The following is a 17,293-nucleotide window of genomic DNA, read 5'->3' on the forward strand; positions in this document are numbered from 1 at the left end:
TGCATTGCCAACAAAAATTGCATCTGTATACCCATCGCTTATACATCAATTTCTAGAAATGCTAGATTTATATTTTTATATATATCAATATATATATTTGTCTCTGCTTTTTTTATATTTACGTATATATTTAGGTATTTTTATATATAATTGTCTCTAGCTAGTCTATATAATATTTTAAGATGAAAAGTTAAAGTAGGTTACTGGACAAGACACCACAGCTCCTTTTGGGCACCCTTAAGGTGAACTTAACCTTTTGGTGGACAAGTCTGTGATAATGTGTAGAACAGATTCTCCTTTTCATGTGTTTTAAGCCAAGACTTTGCCCTGGTTGAATTAAGGCATAATAATAAAATTTATGAAGCCAACAGGTTTTGTGCTTTCATCAGCATAATAGTAGAAAGGATCCTTGGTAATCTCCTCCAGAGAAATAGATATTTGATTGTCATTTTTACAGCCAGTATGTATTTTGGGTTAATTATAATGGTGCAAGGTGAGAAATTAAAGACACTGAAAGGATAAAATAGCATATCTGCTTACCTTCTTGATGAGGGAAAATGATGTGTGTGATACTGAACTGGAAACTGCTTTGGGGAGGGACCCTTTATCAGTGGGCATAGCGATGGGACAAGGGGTAACTGTTTTAAATGGGAAGAAGGTAGAATTAAATTAGATATTAGGAAGGAATTCTTTATTATGAGGATGGTGAGGCACTGGAACAGATTTCCCAGAAAACCTGTGGATGCCCCATCCCTGGAAGTGTTCAAGACCAGGCAGGATGGGGCTTTAAGCAACTTTGGGTAGGAAATGTCCATGCCCATGGCAGGGGTGGTAGAACTAGGTGATCTTTTAAGGTCTTTTCCAACCCAAACCACCATTCTGTGATTCTGATTTAAATCAAACAAGCCTCCCTGCCCCTGCCCCCCCCCCCCCAAAAAAACAAACAAACAAACAAAAACAAAAAAACTGCACAGAAGTTGGTGAGAAGAATAAGTTGAGAAGGAAATGAAGGTTGTGCACATCTTTAACTGTTACGTTGTACAATATGAAAAAGGTTTGAAAAGAATCATAGTCATTAAATTGGATAAGACCTCTACGATATCTGTTCCAACCTTTAACCTAGCACGGCTACATCTACCACTAAACCATGTCCCTGAGCACCACATCTACGCGTCTTTTGAATACCTCCAGGGATGGTGACTCAATTGCTTCCCTGGGCAGCCTGTTCCAGTGTCTCACAACCCTTTCAGTGAAGAAATTTTTCCTAATATCCAACCTAAAGATCCTCGGGTGCAACTTGAGGCCATTTCTTCTTGTCCTCTTGCTTATATGACAAAAGTAGAGGATATAACAAAAGAATCTAATTTTAAGTTATGATATTTGTAATGTTTTCTCATTTCTTTGCAACCTGTCCAATTAAGCGGGAAGTACGCTAGGATTTTCTTACTTTTTAGAAGCATTGCTTATGTAACCAGAAGTGAACACAAAGCTCATTCTGCATGAGGCATCCCTGTTTCCTTTCTCTGCAAATACAGAATACTGTAGGAGTTGGCAGTTAAATTCAGCTAGTACAGTTTATTAATGTTTCTTTTATTAGTAGATTGACATTGGATTATTCTTCAGTAAAAATACATTGCAAAGTATTTGTTCAAGACATTAGTTTTAAGTAAATACAGCTTGTAGTAATAAACAAACTATAAATAGTAGCAGAAAATAGCATTAGGGAGAGGGGTTCAGCCTTAACAGAACATCCAAAGTATTGAATAAAAATTTCTAGATAGTAAGTGTTGAGTAAATTTTCTTATTCTCCTGTATTAAATTTGTCCTACAATTTTAAAAGTTTACAAACTGAAGTTAGAGAAGACCAGGTAATTCATTTTTTTTTTCTGTTGGAATGTGAAGACGGACAGTGCGAGTTCTTACAGCTCAAGGAAATAGAGCTTAATAGTTTGACTTTTGGGTATAAAAATGTTGACTATTTAAATATTTCTTACTCTTCAAATTGTGCAAAAGTTTATTAAAGTGCAGATTCGAGAGGAGAATGTACAAGATGTGCCTGGAGCAGGCTCTCCATCTAGAAGACGGGATATATTTACTCTACAGTCTGCAAGTCCTACTGTTCATGTGGCAAAACCTCTCTCAGCGCTTCCTTTAACAAAAATGGAAATAAAGAACAGATCTGTTCTGTTTCCTAAAACAAGAGCTGGTGAAAGTTCAGGTAATAATACTTGCATAGTAAATGAAACATCTGCAGTGTCTTATGCTCAGAGTTTTTGTTTACTATATTGCATGTTTGAGAACTTGAATGCATTGACTTTGTTTTTTGTTGTTTTCATCCAGTGTGATTGGACAGTTCCCCTCTTCTGATCTTTGTTGAAATGTTAGTCCTTGTGATGGTATTCTTTTTAGAAGGAAAGAACCTTTTTTTTTTCTTCTCCTTATGTGGTATAGCAACACCGTTTCCTGCAGATAGTTTGCATACAGACAGATAAGTTGCCAGTTTCTTAAATTATGATGAATGCAACCATACTGTGCCTCTGCAGAGAAGGTGCTTTGTGGTTACTGTGTTTTGTTGAACCTTTTTTGGATCATGCTATTGTGAAGTACACCTGTTCTCTTCATCTTTGTGTGTGTCCCTAAGATATTAGATGAAGCTATCTATGTGTAGAAGAGAAATAAACGTTCTTCCTTAAGACAATAGGAATGTCAGCTATGAGACTGGCTATCTCTGTCTTGTTCAAAATGATCTAGGAAGATGTTGTTGATAATGGTTTCTAAAATCCTCAGTTTGTACTTTTAATTCCAGTAATGCTTAAAATTCTTCAAAGTACTGTATGGAGCTATCATTGTGTCATCTACATACCAGATTTGTTAGTCCTTGGTTTGGTTGGTCCCAAACAAGAATACCATTGGTGTTCTTCACTAAGCAGCCAAATAACATCTTGGAAGAGAATTGGGTGTCTTGGTTTTTTTTTTTTTGGGGGGGGGGGAGGGGTAATTTTATGTGCTAAAAAGTGAAGATATCTGCCAAAAATCTGAATGCAATAAATTGAGACTGTTGAAATTGACTTAGATTTCTCTCTGATAATGGTCTTATTCTGGATTTTAAGCTTATTTCCTACTACAAACAGTACATTCATGTAACTTTCTTGGACATGCTTCACAGTCTTTGGTAGAATTATCTACTATTGTTTAGGGTTTTTGATGGTTAGGTGTAGGTCTCACTTCGTTTCTTGTAAGCATCTTTGATATTATTCTTCACTAGAAGACTTACAAATTTATTTATATGAGCTTTAAAAGATTTTATAACAGTGTGCTTTGTTTAAGTCTGGTCCTGAAGTTTCAGATCTACTTGGCATCATGAGAACTGTTTCCATTAAACGTTTTTGTGTCTAGAAATACAAGTTTTCTGTTTAAATCCTTTCAACTAAAGGTACTTGAACAAAGGCTTTTAATATATGTATATATTTGTCTCATTTTTCTCTTCCAGAGAGCTACCTGGAAATGGAGAATAAGGGGGATGAAAATGTGAGGTGGAATTTGTCGTCATTTACACCACCTTACGTTAAAGTGAGTGAATGCTTGTATTGCTAGCGTTCAGCGTCAATCTCATGGGTTTTTTCTTTTTTCGCTCTTCCTGCTGCTCTTTCTCCCTCTAGCCTCTCCAGGAAAAAATATGTATTTGAGCCTGAACTCAGTTACAGGGTTTCTTCTCAGTTTTCTGCCTGTCCACATTAAGGAAATGTTCTACTCTTTTCCTCGGTACTGTGCTCTCTGGCTGTGAATCAGTGCTGTGTGGGACAATTTCTGGTTCACTTAATGAATTTGCCTGTGCTCATCCAGTGTAATCCTCCAGATTGCATTAAATAATCAAACATACATAAAAGATGTGTGTTCATTTCTGATCCAGAATGCCAGTCTAACTTACCTTGTAAGAGACTTGTGCTTCTCAAATTACGCTATATGTGATAGCTCTGTAGGTAGTTAAAAGTTAAGTCAAGGGTATTTGAATCACACTACTGTTGCCTCTGCAATTGTAGCTGTAATGTTAATGTCTGTAACCACTTGCCTATTTTGTGATAGTTTGAGTGCTCTGATGGTCCCTTTGGTTTTAAGCTAGAATGATGACTTCAATGTAGTAGTTTCGTGTCTCGGCTCATTTGCTGAAGAATTCGATGTTTGTTTATTTGAAAGTAGTTTGAGGTTTTTTTTCAGTCCTTTGCAAGGATAGTGCATGTGTGTGTTTCTTTAATGTTTTCTGAATCTGACTCGTAACTTTATTTGCAGGATGTGGATGGAACTGATTCTGTTTATAGGGTTACTTACTCTGCTTTCAGATGTTACCGCGTTTCTGGTACTCTTGAAGCTCATGGAAAAGAAAAGGTACATTAATATGCTTGAAATACGTCAATTTACCTTAACTGTAAAATGATACCTTCCAAGAGAAATTCTTGGAAATAGCAGTCGAATTTTTGAAGCTGGTTATACTCTATCTGATAATATGTATCAGGTAGTCAGTATCTACTTCCCACTCACTGTCTTCTTACCCAGGCTGTTACAGTGTCAGCTGAGTTGATTCTAAGAATTCATGCAATCTGTAGTTTGACTTTGTGCCACTTCTTGTTTGTTTTAGAAGATAAACTATCCTAGAACAGAAAATTGTTTTCAAATGCTTTGCAAAATCCACAACAATATTGCAACTAATACTGTGTTATTACAAAACTGATATGAGAACTAGTTTCTCTTCCTTAAGGAGAGGTCTCTTTTTGTAGTTCTTTAGGAACAAACATCTGTTCTTGAAATTGATTTCATTTGACTTACAATTTTATCTTCTGGCCAGTAGAGGGTTTCATAACCACAGTTATAAAACACATTCAGAGACATACTTGAAGGGGTTTCTATAGGGCTTTTGTCCCTCACCTTCTCCCCTAATACTACTTTAATTACAGAATGTCAGGGATTGGAAGGGACTTTGAAAGATCATCTAGTCCAATCCCCGATCTATCCCCAATTCTGTCTGTTCATCTTCATGAACACCTATCTTTTAATCATTACAGATTGCAATATTGATGATGCAATTTAGGATCTATTTACAAGAAATAGAAGACTTCCTTTCAGTTTCATTGGTTATGCTACTACTGGAAACCACTATTTGATTTTGATTTTAAACAAATGTGTTTGCTTTATCAGTCCCAATTCAGGTGTATTTATTAGAATAACGTTTTGATTATTGGTATATAAGACTGTTGGGCAGAGCTGATAAGGTGTAGATTGCTGTCATTATTAGCTCTCTTTTATCCCAACTCTAAAATCAAAGCAAGGCTACAGTTGAATTAAGCAGACATGACATTATATAGAAAGGATCCTTTATTACATAGGTGGCCTTTAAGAATGATCAAATATGTGGCCTGTAATTTACTTTAAATTTTAGTCCTTCTAGTAATTGTAGTACAGGGTACTTATAGACTAAGTTGTTGACAACTTAGCTGACATGTTCCCCTCGTGGTACACTTCTTCCCATTTTACTAATACAAATAATTGTGCAAGCACTTGCTGACTTTTTTTAAGGAAGATTAGCTGAACTTAATTTTTGTGTGAGTGCTTACACAACCCGTTTCATCAGAACTTTTTTTATTTGTGGGTTAGGGAGGATGAGCCATTAATGTATGCATCAATTTCTGTAGTGAGGAAATTTTGCGCTGGCTTAAGTGTAACTTTGTGTAAGTATGATTGTGAAGTTGGATAGATTATTTTAGTAAAATTCTGCAAAATTTTTCTTTTGTTTTGGTAGGTTGCTCTAATATTTTTACCTAGAGACAGTGGGGATTACTCCCAGTTTTGGGACCTCGAGTGTCACCCTGTTGAGAAACCTAGTTGGAAACACAAACTAAGATTTCAGCTTTCTGGAATAGTGAGTATATAAATATATAAACTGTCCAGAGCATAGTTTTTTGATAATCTATTAATGTTACTACACAGTAGTATCTCTGGTATGCCTCAATGTTATTCTGATAAAAAAAAAAAGGGGGAATATTTTATGTCAGCCTAAACTGTACTGTTTTTCTTATATTAAAAATATATTTCTCATCTTGCTTATATGATAATGCATTATCTTTTGTCACCGTGTAAAATATTTGTCTGCTCAGAGAAAGCAGAGAAACTTGACCTCTGTGGGAATTTTTTCTGTAGTGTAAGGTTTGCTTATATCAGACACAATGCATTGGTTTCATTTATGTAAATGAATATCAAAGTAATTGCCCTTTGCTCTAATACATAACTTAATGCAATACTGGAATTTAAAAACACCTATATTGGTTACATGGATATGTTTCTGACAGAGTCTATTTGAATGCTTTATCAGAGCTCATGGGGTTGATTTTTGAGATTTATACATAGGAACAATTAGATCTGAGCTCTCCTTTGTGCCCCCCATGTTCCTCAGGTCTCGTTTTATGGTGAGCCTGGAGAGAAGGGTTTGGGAGTTAGAACTAATTTCTGACTCTAAGGAGACAGAGAACCTATCTCAAATATTTAAGAGTGAATTCTAATGCTTAGTTAAATGAGCTGAATGTGAACAACTTTGTATATTAGGTATTACGTAATTACTATATATGTTTTTATGTCCTCTCCAGAAAGTTGGACTTGATTTTTTTGAGAAGCCCAGGTAAATACTTAGGGTCTTTCTGTAGAGTACCAAGGATGTTTCAGTAGAAGGAACCTTACTTGTCCTTCTTGGCAAGATACCTGCCTTTTTTTTTTTGGTAGGGTCTTTGTTCTTCCCAGTAATTATGTTGAAAAGTGGGCTTGTTAATGATGTATATGTTAAGTGGCTTCTAATTTTTGCAGGAAGAATGAGGCCTGTATAATATCTGGCTTGAGAGAGGATTTTTTAGATTTCATCAAATTCTTTGAACATAAGTTTCCTTAAAATGAGGAAAGCACCTATCATTTGACTGTTAAAAGCATGTTGAAATTGAGAGAAGATGAATTCTTTATCAGAAATCTAGAGTTCTGGATGATTCTCTTCTTAGAACATGACTAGTTGTCAGAGTTGTGTTAAATCTTTGAGCAGCACAACTTGATATTAATGTTTTTGAACTAACATGTCAGATTTGTTCCTCTTGATTTTTTCTAAAGCTGTTTTAACAGTTAGATCTTTCCAGCATCTCCATATGCTTATGGGAAAAACATTGCAGAAATATGTTGAGATCATTTTGAAAAAGAGTTGAAAATATTTTGCTTATTATCTAAGTAAGGAACTATGTATCAGTTTGCAAGAAGGGTCAACACAGAACATTTACTTAGATTGTTGCAGCTTTTTAATCAGATCCACTTTTAGTTGAGATGACAAGTCAATTATTGTCTATTATGTCCTAGGGACGAAGAGTTTAGACTGCATTATTACAACTTTGAAAAGGACTTGTATCATGCTGGGTTTGCTGAGGCAAAGAGGGCTACTGCTATGGTTAATGTGACTTATGATAAAACGAAGTAGGAAAACTGACTGTCATTCACAGTGACTGAGCAGTACTTTTTTATTACACCACTTCAAAAGAAAAGAAAATGTGAAGGAGATCAGGAAAGAACTAAAAGAACCAGGTGAATTTAGGAAAATCAGTGACACCACTTTGATTTTTTTTTTTTCCTTAAGAAACAATTATCTATGACTTTGATTATGCACTGCATGCATTTGTAGTCCCCACAGCTAGAAACCATCGTCAACAGCTTAGATCATGTCTCCAATCTGATCCTATGGACAGGGAAAGCAAGAATTGTACGTACCCTTTGCAGCCCAAGCATGTCAATACTGGTGATTCAAATTCAGTTTTTCCTTTTCCTGAAAAACATTTATTAGGCTGCTATCACAAATTGGTCAAAAATCATTGGAGTAAAAGTAAGTATCACCATTGTGCACAAATCTCTTGGATTGGTATTTTGGTTTAAGTATTGGTCTCTTCTGGGTGAAGCAGTGAATCAGCAAAAACCTGTCTGCTGAGGCAGGACCTAAGTTATGATTGGTCACGTGGAAAGCTGATAACTGAATAAAGAACTCTTGCTATTGTTTGAAGATACTACCTTTTTTTTGTGTGATTTGTGTACTTTAGCTGTGTAACTAACTTTTTAGCATATCATTTTGCAACAGGCAAAGTGAACAAACTGAGCTCAATTTCTCAATCCTAAACACAAAACATACAGTCACTTAGAAGTCTTGATTTGGTTTTTATTGTTATCAGCAAGTATGGAAGCTTCATCTTTTTTGGCTATTCTCGGAGTGAGAGGAGGAAAGACTTTTTTTAAACTCAGTGAGCAAAACAAATTCCAATTTTAAAACTAAACAGATTCATATGCTCCTGAGGTTGGTTTGGATCAACAGCGCTGAATGTAACCATTTGGACAGCATTAACATACTGCTTTCATTTGAAACAGGCAAAATCAGTAGGGAGTCAAGTAAAGCATGCAATACTTCACAATGCTCTTACAAAACCAGGGAGATCCTCTGAATATTCTGTATTAGTGTGTAATGTGTATTATTCCCATGCAGTAAAGTTGCCCTATTCTAAATTAGAATTTGAATGATAACACTGAGGTGTGACACCCATCATATTTCCTTACATGGAAAACATAAAGTTCTTGAAAGAAGAGACATACCAATCCTTTCTTGTCTTTATGTATCGGGTTCTGTAGTGGTTCGTGAGTTATTTGCAACTGAAGAGTATGCTCTTAAAACTAAAATTATTTTTTTGGTTGCTGGCTGCTGCTACTTCTGACAGACTGATTAGCAGCTCCTTCAAGACAAGAAATGAATGTCTAAAAGACGGGTTTGTCATAGCAGCTCTATTGAAGAATAGTCTATTTTTTAGTCTTCCCTGCATAAGGGAATCAACTGCTTGTCTAAAACATCAGCATAGTTTGGAAAAAAAAATAATAAAGATCATGTTGTATGATCATAAGCACAGGAGGTAAAGAATCTTTGTTCTTTTATGTCTTCGTTCACGTTGTTGTGACCCGAGGAGCTCCAGACAGTATCTGGCTAGATTTTGACAAACAATGGAGAATTTGAAATTAGCTATTTGGCAAAGTATTCCCTTAGGATGAGCTGGTTTCCTTGTGTTAGAGAGCACACTGAATAGAGGCCCTGAAAATGGTAGATGTTTTGGTGTAGTATCTCAGTTTAACTGTTACTATATAATGCACTATCAGATTCTTTTTCTTCGGAGAGATCTTTCTTTGGGAATGATATATCATCTATAATACAGTAGTATTACGAATTTTCTTGATTTTCTGAGAATTTAACCTATAATGATGACTTAGGTCTTCCTTTTGGAGCAGTCGTTTTGCTGACATAGCTGCTCCTGAAGCCTATGGGCAGAATATCTGCAGAGGAATTGCTAGTGGCTTTCACAAGATTCTGCCTGCATTGCTAGTTTGCTGTGAACTGGCTTGTGAGAAATATTTATTAGGTGCAAAAGCCTGTTAGTGTTCCTCCCAAATTACTGCTTTTGTCTTAATAATCCAGACTACTATTCTGAAGTATACTTGGAAAAAAAAAAAAAAGATAAAGCCTTAGTCCCTTCTCATGTGTAAAGAAAATTACTTAAATACTTTTGAATACAAAATGTAAAGGCTTCTCTATTTTTCCAATAGGGTACTAAAACTGAAAATAAAACTGCAATTGTGAAAGCTTCCACAGATACCGTCATAGGAACTGGGCTTCCAGTTATACCAGAAAGGAAGGTTTACTCTGAAGCACCTACAATTAAAGCAGGGTATGTATGGGGCAAAAATTGAAACGAGAGGCTGCAACTGGGTAGAAGCTTAAAAACAAACCTTTTCACTGTTAGGGTAGTTATACGGCAGAACAGGCTGCCCAGAGAAGCTGTGCAGTCTGTGGAGATTTCTGGGACCTGACTGGACTGAACCCTGCGAAGCCTGGTCTGACCTCAGAGCTGGTGCTGGCTGGAGCAAGAAGTTGAACTAGAGACCTCCTGAGTTATCCTGTAACTTTATATTAAGGAGTTGCAAAACCGTACTTGGCCAAACCTCTTATTAGCTTTGTATTTTCAGTCTACCATACTTTTTTTCTTTTCAGTAAAGTTCCTCATTTGCCTAATCATAATTTGTTGTTGTAAACTAACCAGTATCAGCAGTAGAATCTTCTGTAACTGACCCATTTTGGAGATTCTACAAAACTGCAAAGTTGCTTCTAAGAAGAGCAGCATTATACTGCATATCTTAATTTTGCTGTTCTTCAATCTAAAGTTGATCTACAGTTCTTATTCTATGGGAGGGGAGTAAAATTTTCTGGTTAAACATGGAATCCCTGAAAAGAGGTTAGCTCTCTACTAAAACATATGGGGGAAATTCAAATTGTATAAGTGTGTATAAGTAAATATACATATATTTATATATGTGTGTATTTATATATATTTATATATTATATATACAAATATTTACGCTGCAGCGATGCTTTCATTATACACTTAATGGCTAAAATGTATAGCCTATAAAACTTAAGGTGACAGTCGATGCCTTTAGGATCTTTCTATTTTTCCTGATTTATTCTCATGAGAAATCAGAAATGTGTTGACGCATGCAGTCAATATATGCAGACCATGTAAATAAGAAATTTTAATATCTTAACTCCCTTTTTCAAATCAGATCGAGTGACATAACTCGAGGGGTATATGCACCAGAAGACCTGTACACTTTTCCTCTAACTAGAGTTGGGGAATCACGCACATTAAAAGTCAACTTGCGAAATAATTCCTTTAGAACGCACTTGGTAAGTTTGACAAACTTGCTTTTAAATATATTCTCATAAGTCCTTCCAGCAGTTCAACTGCTATTTTTAAATCTTAACAGAAGTTCGCAATAGTGCAAGTCTTAGCTTGATAGTTTCAAAAGACAGTATTATATCTGAAGAATTCTGCTCTGTAATTTTTCCCTTTTCACTGAGTCGGTGAGGTTATTTGTAATATATGCAATTGAAAAAAAATACTAAATTATAGTTCGTGTAGAGTTGTTGTTATCCTGATTTATTTTTTTTAACTTCATTAAAACATCCTGAGATTTGGATTTTTCTTAATACTCACGAATATGGGCATGTTATTTTCAAACACTTTGTCTATCTAAAGCTGTATTTGTAATTGACCTTGTTTATCTTCACCATGTTTTAAATTAAATATGATAGGCTTAGATACAGTGAGTTTTTAAGCATTTTGTATTAAATTGCAGCTGACATTCTTGAGTCCCAAAGAGCCTTTCTACATCAAGCACTCGAAATACTCTCTAAGGTGAGTAATGCTTATGCTAACACTCTCATCTAACAAAAAAAATTAAAAAAGAAATTCAATAAGATAAATATCTTGTTAATGTACAGTGCGAAAATGTAGATACATACATTTAATTAGACGGAATGATGGGTATTTATATATATATATATATAGTTTTGCTAATGCCGTGCTCTGTAATCTTGGTTAGAAGCAGAATAAGCCCACACAGTTATTTCTGCATCTGCCAATTTCTTCTCTGCAAATTGTTTCTAACAGTGCTGCTGCTTTTAATGCTAAGCCTAATGCTTCACTTAACCGTTTGGCATACTGTGCACAATCAAGTCATTCCTTCCATTTATACTTTGTACGCAACAGACCAAGCAAATTGCCTTTATCACGCTTCTAATTTGACAAATCTGCAGAGCTGCATCAAAGATTCTCTGCAAATACAAGGTTTGAGCAGCCAGTGGAATTGCCTGGTCATACCAAATATTTAAGCATATTACCTGCATAAAAGGAATCTTCATGTTGGTGATAACAATCCCTCAAAATATACCCAATCATCTTTGGAGCTGATTACGAGTATTTGACAGACCTGTTAGTCATCTGTTCAAGAAATACAGCATCTCTCCTGTGCTTGTCTGCAACAGTGGGATTGTCAGGAAGATATAAATGCAACCATTTCATTAGAAGTCTTACAGCACGCATTCTCAGTGTTTTAACAGATCCCCATTTTAAAGATGGAGAAACTAAGGGTATACAGAATAGAAATTGTGAGCCAAGTCAGAAATAGAACTAGATACTCTGACTCCTAATCTAGTTTCCTGTCTACCACTGATACTTACCATTTATTACAAAAACAGGGCTGTGGTGTTATTAACCATAGGTATTCGAGGTATTTTTAAAGCCACTTTTTATTGTTAAGTGTTATTACTCTGCTTAGGCAATTTTCCAGTGTCTCTACTTAACTGTCTTTTTTCTTAAATATGATATATCAGACAGTACAGAAGGGTTTTTATGGAAGTAGCAACCAAAATAAAATCTCACCAAATAAAGGTGACTAGCTATATCTATGAGGCTGTACAGCTACAAAGGACAGGATGTCATGACACCCCATGAAAGAAGATGAGTAACTTTATTGGAAGATACTTAGATATTTCAAAAATATTCTTGAGGAATGCTGTCAAAGCTATTTGGTATATTTTCTATGAGAGTTGATAAACTCCTATTGCTTTTATCCGAAGCAGAATTAACAAGTCTAAAATTGAGCCTCCTATTTCTAAAGGTTATCAACTAAATATACCCTACCTTTTAATAATCACATTCTAGTACTGTTCTTCTAGTAAATTTGGCTATTTTCTCCATTTGTAAATATTAGCCTCTTCTAGCTTTTTATGATTCATTCATCCAAAGTCGACATAGCTCTCTGAAAAAGCTCTCCCATTTAAGAGCATAAAGCACAGAAGAATTATGTGACTTGAACAGATGCTTTTAAAAAAACAAACAAGTATTAAAAGAATTTTAAATGGACTTTGAGAACAACATCATTGAGGATTTCAAGAAAGCCGGCATTAACTGCATCCTTCTAGCCTAGGTTAACTGGACATATTGTAGAGTAATGTTCAAAAGCAATTAGCTAAGAAAACTGTTCTCAGGAACTTGGAATATTAGTCTGTAAATAAGTTTAAAAATAGAAAGTACCGCCTGTCTACATTTGGACCAAAAGAAGTGTTACTTAATAAACATGGTGTGTTGCATGTTCTTTATTTTGAGGGCCAAATTTGAAAGCAATCATGTGTAATCAAGTTTTAAGTCTGGGTAGTGAAATTGCAGGTTTATGTTTGTATTTAAAATCAAGAAATCTGACCTTCAGAAACCGGCACAGTGGTTTGCCAGTTATTTGAATTGGTTGTATGCTCACAAGTACCACTAGTTAGCAGTGCTAATTCCTTCACCTCTGTTTGCTGAATTGAAAGTAACAACAGGCTCTATCCAAAATACAGCATCTTGCAACCAAAACTGCAGGAAAAATAATAAGGAATTTCAGTAATTTTCACCAAATATCTTAATGCATATATATATGCTAAGTGACATCTTCGTGGTTGAAATATAAGTCCTGTAAAGAATGGATGGGAAGAAATTGTTGGAGGTTGGCATTAAAAAGAGGAGTTATGTTTGTTCACAAATACAATATAACAAATTCAATATAACATAGAATATATAAGTATATTCTATGCTGCAAAAAGTACTTTTAACAAGATAACTCAAGTTTTATAAATATATGGATGAAACATTAAAACACTTGACTTCATAAGACCCTTTGAGTAAGTTCTGTTTCTGGAAGGACTACCAGGTTATGCCTACCTAAAGAAGTTTGAAAACTAAGGTATTTCTATTGTCTTTAGAAGCCATCTGAAATAACCTGATTACAGGGTAGTAGGTATTTCAGATACTGTGCTAAAAGGTAAAACTCTTCTGCACTTCACTGATTTATTTTTGTTTCCAGTTGCCGTTATTCTTGCAATTGTGATTCATCATTCACTATTGATAGACTTGGTTACTATAATTTAGATGCAGCTTACCAGTACTGTTTCTGTTGAAACAGTGGTTTTGGAGAACTACAATATTAGTTTGTGTTTGACTATGAAGTAGGCTTCAGGCATACCTGACTTCAGAAATACCACTTGAAATTGATGCAATAACCTGTAAAAGCCACATAGACTTCATAGACTGAGTTGTGGGCATAGTGACAAGTTTGAACTGAAGTAAAACTTCTCATTAAGACCAAAATAGTTAATTGCATGTGAATTTGAGTTGTTCTGACAGTACTTTGACTATGTTTCTGGTTACTGTACTTCAGAAAAATCCTTTGGGTTACTTCCATTAATAAGAACATTTATACTGTGTAGTAGACCAAAGAACTGTTATAGTTGGAGTCTGACCTTCCCAGTTTTCTTTGTTGAAGAAAGTGAAAATAACATCTTTCCCTTTGGACTAGGAAATATGAGAATTCAAGGCTGTTAAGCCTTATTTTGGTAGGGAGAAGTCAACTGGCTGCTACAAAGCAAACTGAGTAATATCTGACTAATTCTGCTTTTAGAAAGGACAATGTATAGCACCAATTAGATGTATACCTGAATTCATTGGTCAAAGTGAATGGAATATAGTTGCTACATGCTAAGAAACTGCTCAATATTATTGAGGTCATATATTAACTATTTGGGAAAATAATATTTGAAAGCCAGATGGGACCATCTCGTGAAAAGAATCATCCATGACTTACTATTGTTTTGATAGTGTAAGTTTGAGTTTGGTTATGTTCTTTTTGAGTAAATGTTACGATATGTAAGGAAGCACACATGTGTGATTTTGAAGATGATATAGACTTGTGCATCCCTCCTGAATTTACTTTTATTTTTGTAAAGTCTTGAGTGGATTGGTTGTATGCAGCTGCAGTCTCGATTCTTACTAAATTTTCTTCTCTATTGCAATGTATCTGTTATAGAAGAAAAGGTCTTACTTGATGTTCTTCATTTATAAAATAGTTCTTTTTAAACTAAGCTGAATAAATATCTTCATCCCATATGTTATAGGTGTTTGAAGAGGCAGAGCTTGGCAGATTGGTTGTATAACACTAAAGTATGACATGAAACACTTATCTGGCTGAACTCCTTTGCTGTATTGTTTATTTTAGTTCAGTACTTCATGATCGATGTGTCATTTTTCCACCAACTCAATTAAAGAATACAATAGCACATCAGTCTATATTCTGGTAGTGTATACTCCTTACAGGTTACCTCACCGATCATGTTCTGTTTAACAAAAAAAAATAAATATCGAAATACATTTTCATGCTTTAAAAAAAAAAAAAAGCTGGGATCAGGTTTATGCATAGGGCAAATATTATGACTTCCAAGTGTAGAAGAAGGATAAGTGCACAGATTGATTACAATAGGTTGGATTACTGTGGAAGAAAACATATGTAGAGGTAGGAACAAGATATGGAAAAAGTAGGGGAAACGAATACAATGCAGGGGATGTTAGATAGCACTAATCACTGTCCAGGGCAGAAAAGTGGAATTACAATAAAGTTTAAAAACAGTCTTATTTTCTTTGTCTTACTGAGTTTTGCTGTTTGTTTTTCTTTATTCTACTACATGCCTGCTACTGTTACCTGTCTGCTAGTACTGGGTATTTCCATTGTATGCCATGGAATTGAATAGGCTGCCACTTAGCACTTCCAGCTTCTTTGCTTGTATAGCTTGTGTTTATATTTAAAAATGTTCGCTCTAGGCTTTTGAGAATTAAGACAACCAGCCATTACATCCTACCTAGAGCTGATTTTATTTATTTTTTTTACTACTTGGTATGTTTTTATGCAATCTGAATAGAAGAACACTTATATAATCTAAAAAGATATGATGCAACATCTCAAAAATACAGTTTGAGGGTGGATGCATTTATTGGCTTGTGATGATTCAATGAAATATTTATTCACGTGGAGGCAATTAGAAATGAAATTATTTTATTAGTTTCAAATTGATCAAGAGTTGGAAATTTTAGTATGCTCATCAACTGATTTTTGAAAGGAAGAAATGTAGTAACTTTGCTCTAAATATAGTTAAGGTTCTATCGATATTCTTGCAAAGAGGCAGACCAAACCTAGTCAGCTAAACTAGCAGCAATAAACAACTAATACTTTGTATAGTTAGTAAGAAAGAATCATCTTTTACAATTGAACTCCCTCATAAGATAAATAGATCAAAACTATAAAAATAAATTGATCCAGTACGCACTCTCCAGTATGCATTCAGTACACTGCTCTTTGGAAAATCAAAACTAGAACTTCTCTATCTGGTACAATTTACTTGCATATTAACACTGATTATACACATAATTGTCTCTTTACAGATCCCATCATTACATCAATGTGCCAGTCCAGTTCAAGCCACCTGCAGAAGGCGTATTTGAAGCTCTCTTGGCTGTGCATACATCCAAATATGGCTATGTTAATATTCGACTATGTGGTAAAGCTGTTGCAAAAGACTAGTCAGAACAGTTTTACAGCCATTTATAATAATTTATAACGGTTCATGCAATTTAAAATATTGAAGGATTTGCTACTACATTTCCATACTAACTTCCTACTTGTTTTGCCCTGTGATGCTGCTTTGACAGAAAGTCTTCTTTAAGATGAATTATGGTGCTTGTTCTACAAGTATATTTTCATAGTAAAAACACTGAGAAATATCATTGTATGTTTTAAAGTTATCATGTTCTAACTTATGTTTCTGCACTTTTGTTGAAGAGGGAAGTTTTCTATTTTTGCATTTATTAGGACTAGTTAGATACGAATGTATTTTATTTTTAACATTGTAAATACAGAAATAAAGCGTGTTAACCGTTGATTCTATCTGATTTCTGTCTTCGGTTGTTAGAGGGTTCCTCGCTGTAGGTAGATGATTAATCTTCCTGCTCTTAGGAAGCAGGAACCTAGCAAAGCTAGTTTTTTGTGTGTGTTTTGTTTTGGGGTGCGGGGGGAAGTGGTTGCAGTACAGAAGCTGACTTGTTAAATATCATGCCTTCAACCTGGTAAAGGTGGGATGGACCATAAAGCTGACAATTATCCTATACCTCTGCACAGTTCAGTGGCAGACATAAGCATTGTTTTTCAATCCTAGCAATGTGAAAACATAAATTCAAAATGGGCATACTGCCTTCAGCCCTCCAAAATGATTCATCTAGCTCAGCATTCTGTCTATTAACAGTTGCAAACTAGAGATGTTGTTCTGGGAGATCATGTAAGCATGACTTGCTGCCTTTGGTTCCCTTTGCTTGTACTTCCCCAGCTATCTGCAGTCCTTGGATTAGGGATGGGAGGTTAGAGATTCCCACCTAGTTTGTTTTCCATTTATGCACCTGTTCATGAATTTATTAATATACTTCTTTGAACACTTCAACATCTTGTCATGTACCACCTCGTGGGGCAGCAAACTCCGGAAGTTCATTGCTCTTTCAGA

The 17,293-nt window shown here is 35.1% G+C and overlaps 1 protein-coding gene across 3 annotated transcripts in view; it reads left to right on the plus strand.

Moving 5' to 3' along the window:
• Positions 1-16,679, plus strand: part of CEP192 (centrosomal protein 192) — a 65,797-nt gene extending 49,118 nt beyond the window's left edge. For all 3 annotated transcript variants that reach the window (XM_083826709.1, XM_083826710.1, XM_083826711.1), the window contains 8 exons: positions 2,014-2,218; positions 3,491-3,570; positions 4,288-4,383; positions 5,792-5,911; positions 9,646-9,767; positions 10,660-10,783; positions 11,236-11,294; positions 16,185-16,679. In XM_083826709.1, coding sequence (XP_083682835.1) covers positions 2,014-2,218; positions 3,491-3,570; positions 4,288-4,383; positions 5,792-5,911; positions 9,646-9,767; positions 10,660-10,783; positions 11,236-11,294; positions 16,185-16,323 — 945 coding nt within the window. In that variant the 3' untranslated portion in view covers positions 16,324-16,679. The remainder of the gene's footprint in view (positions 1-2,013; positions 2,219-3,490; positions 3,571-4,287; positions 4,384-5,791; positions 5,912-9,645; positions 9,768-10,659; positions 10,784-11,235; positions 11,295-16,184) is intronic.
• The last annotated feature ends 614 nt before the right edge of the window (positions 16,680-17,293 follow it).

The sequence above is a fragment of the Anser anser genome, assembly GCF_964211835.1.
Source record: "Anser anser genome assembly, chromosome: 2".
Lineage (NCBI taxonomy): Eukaryota > Metazoa > Chordata > Aves > Anseriformes > Anatidae > Anser > Anser anser.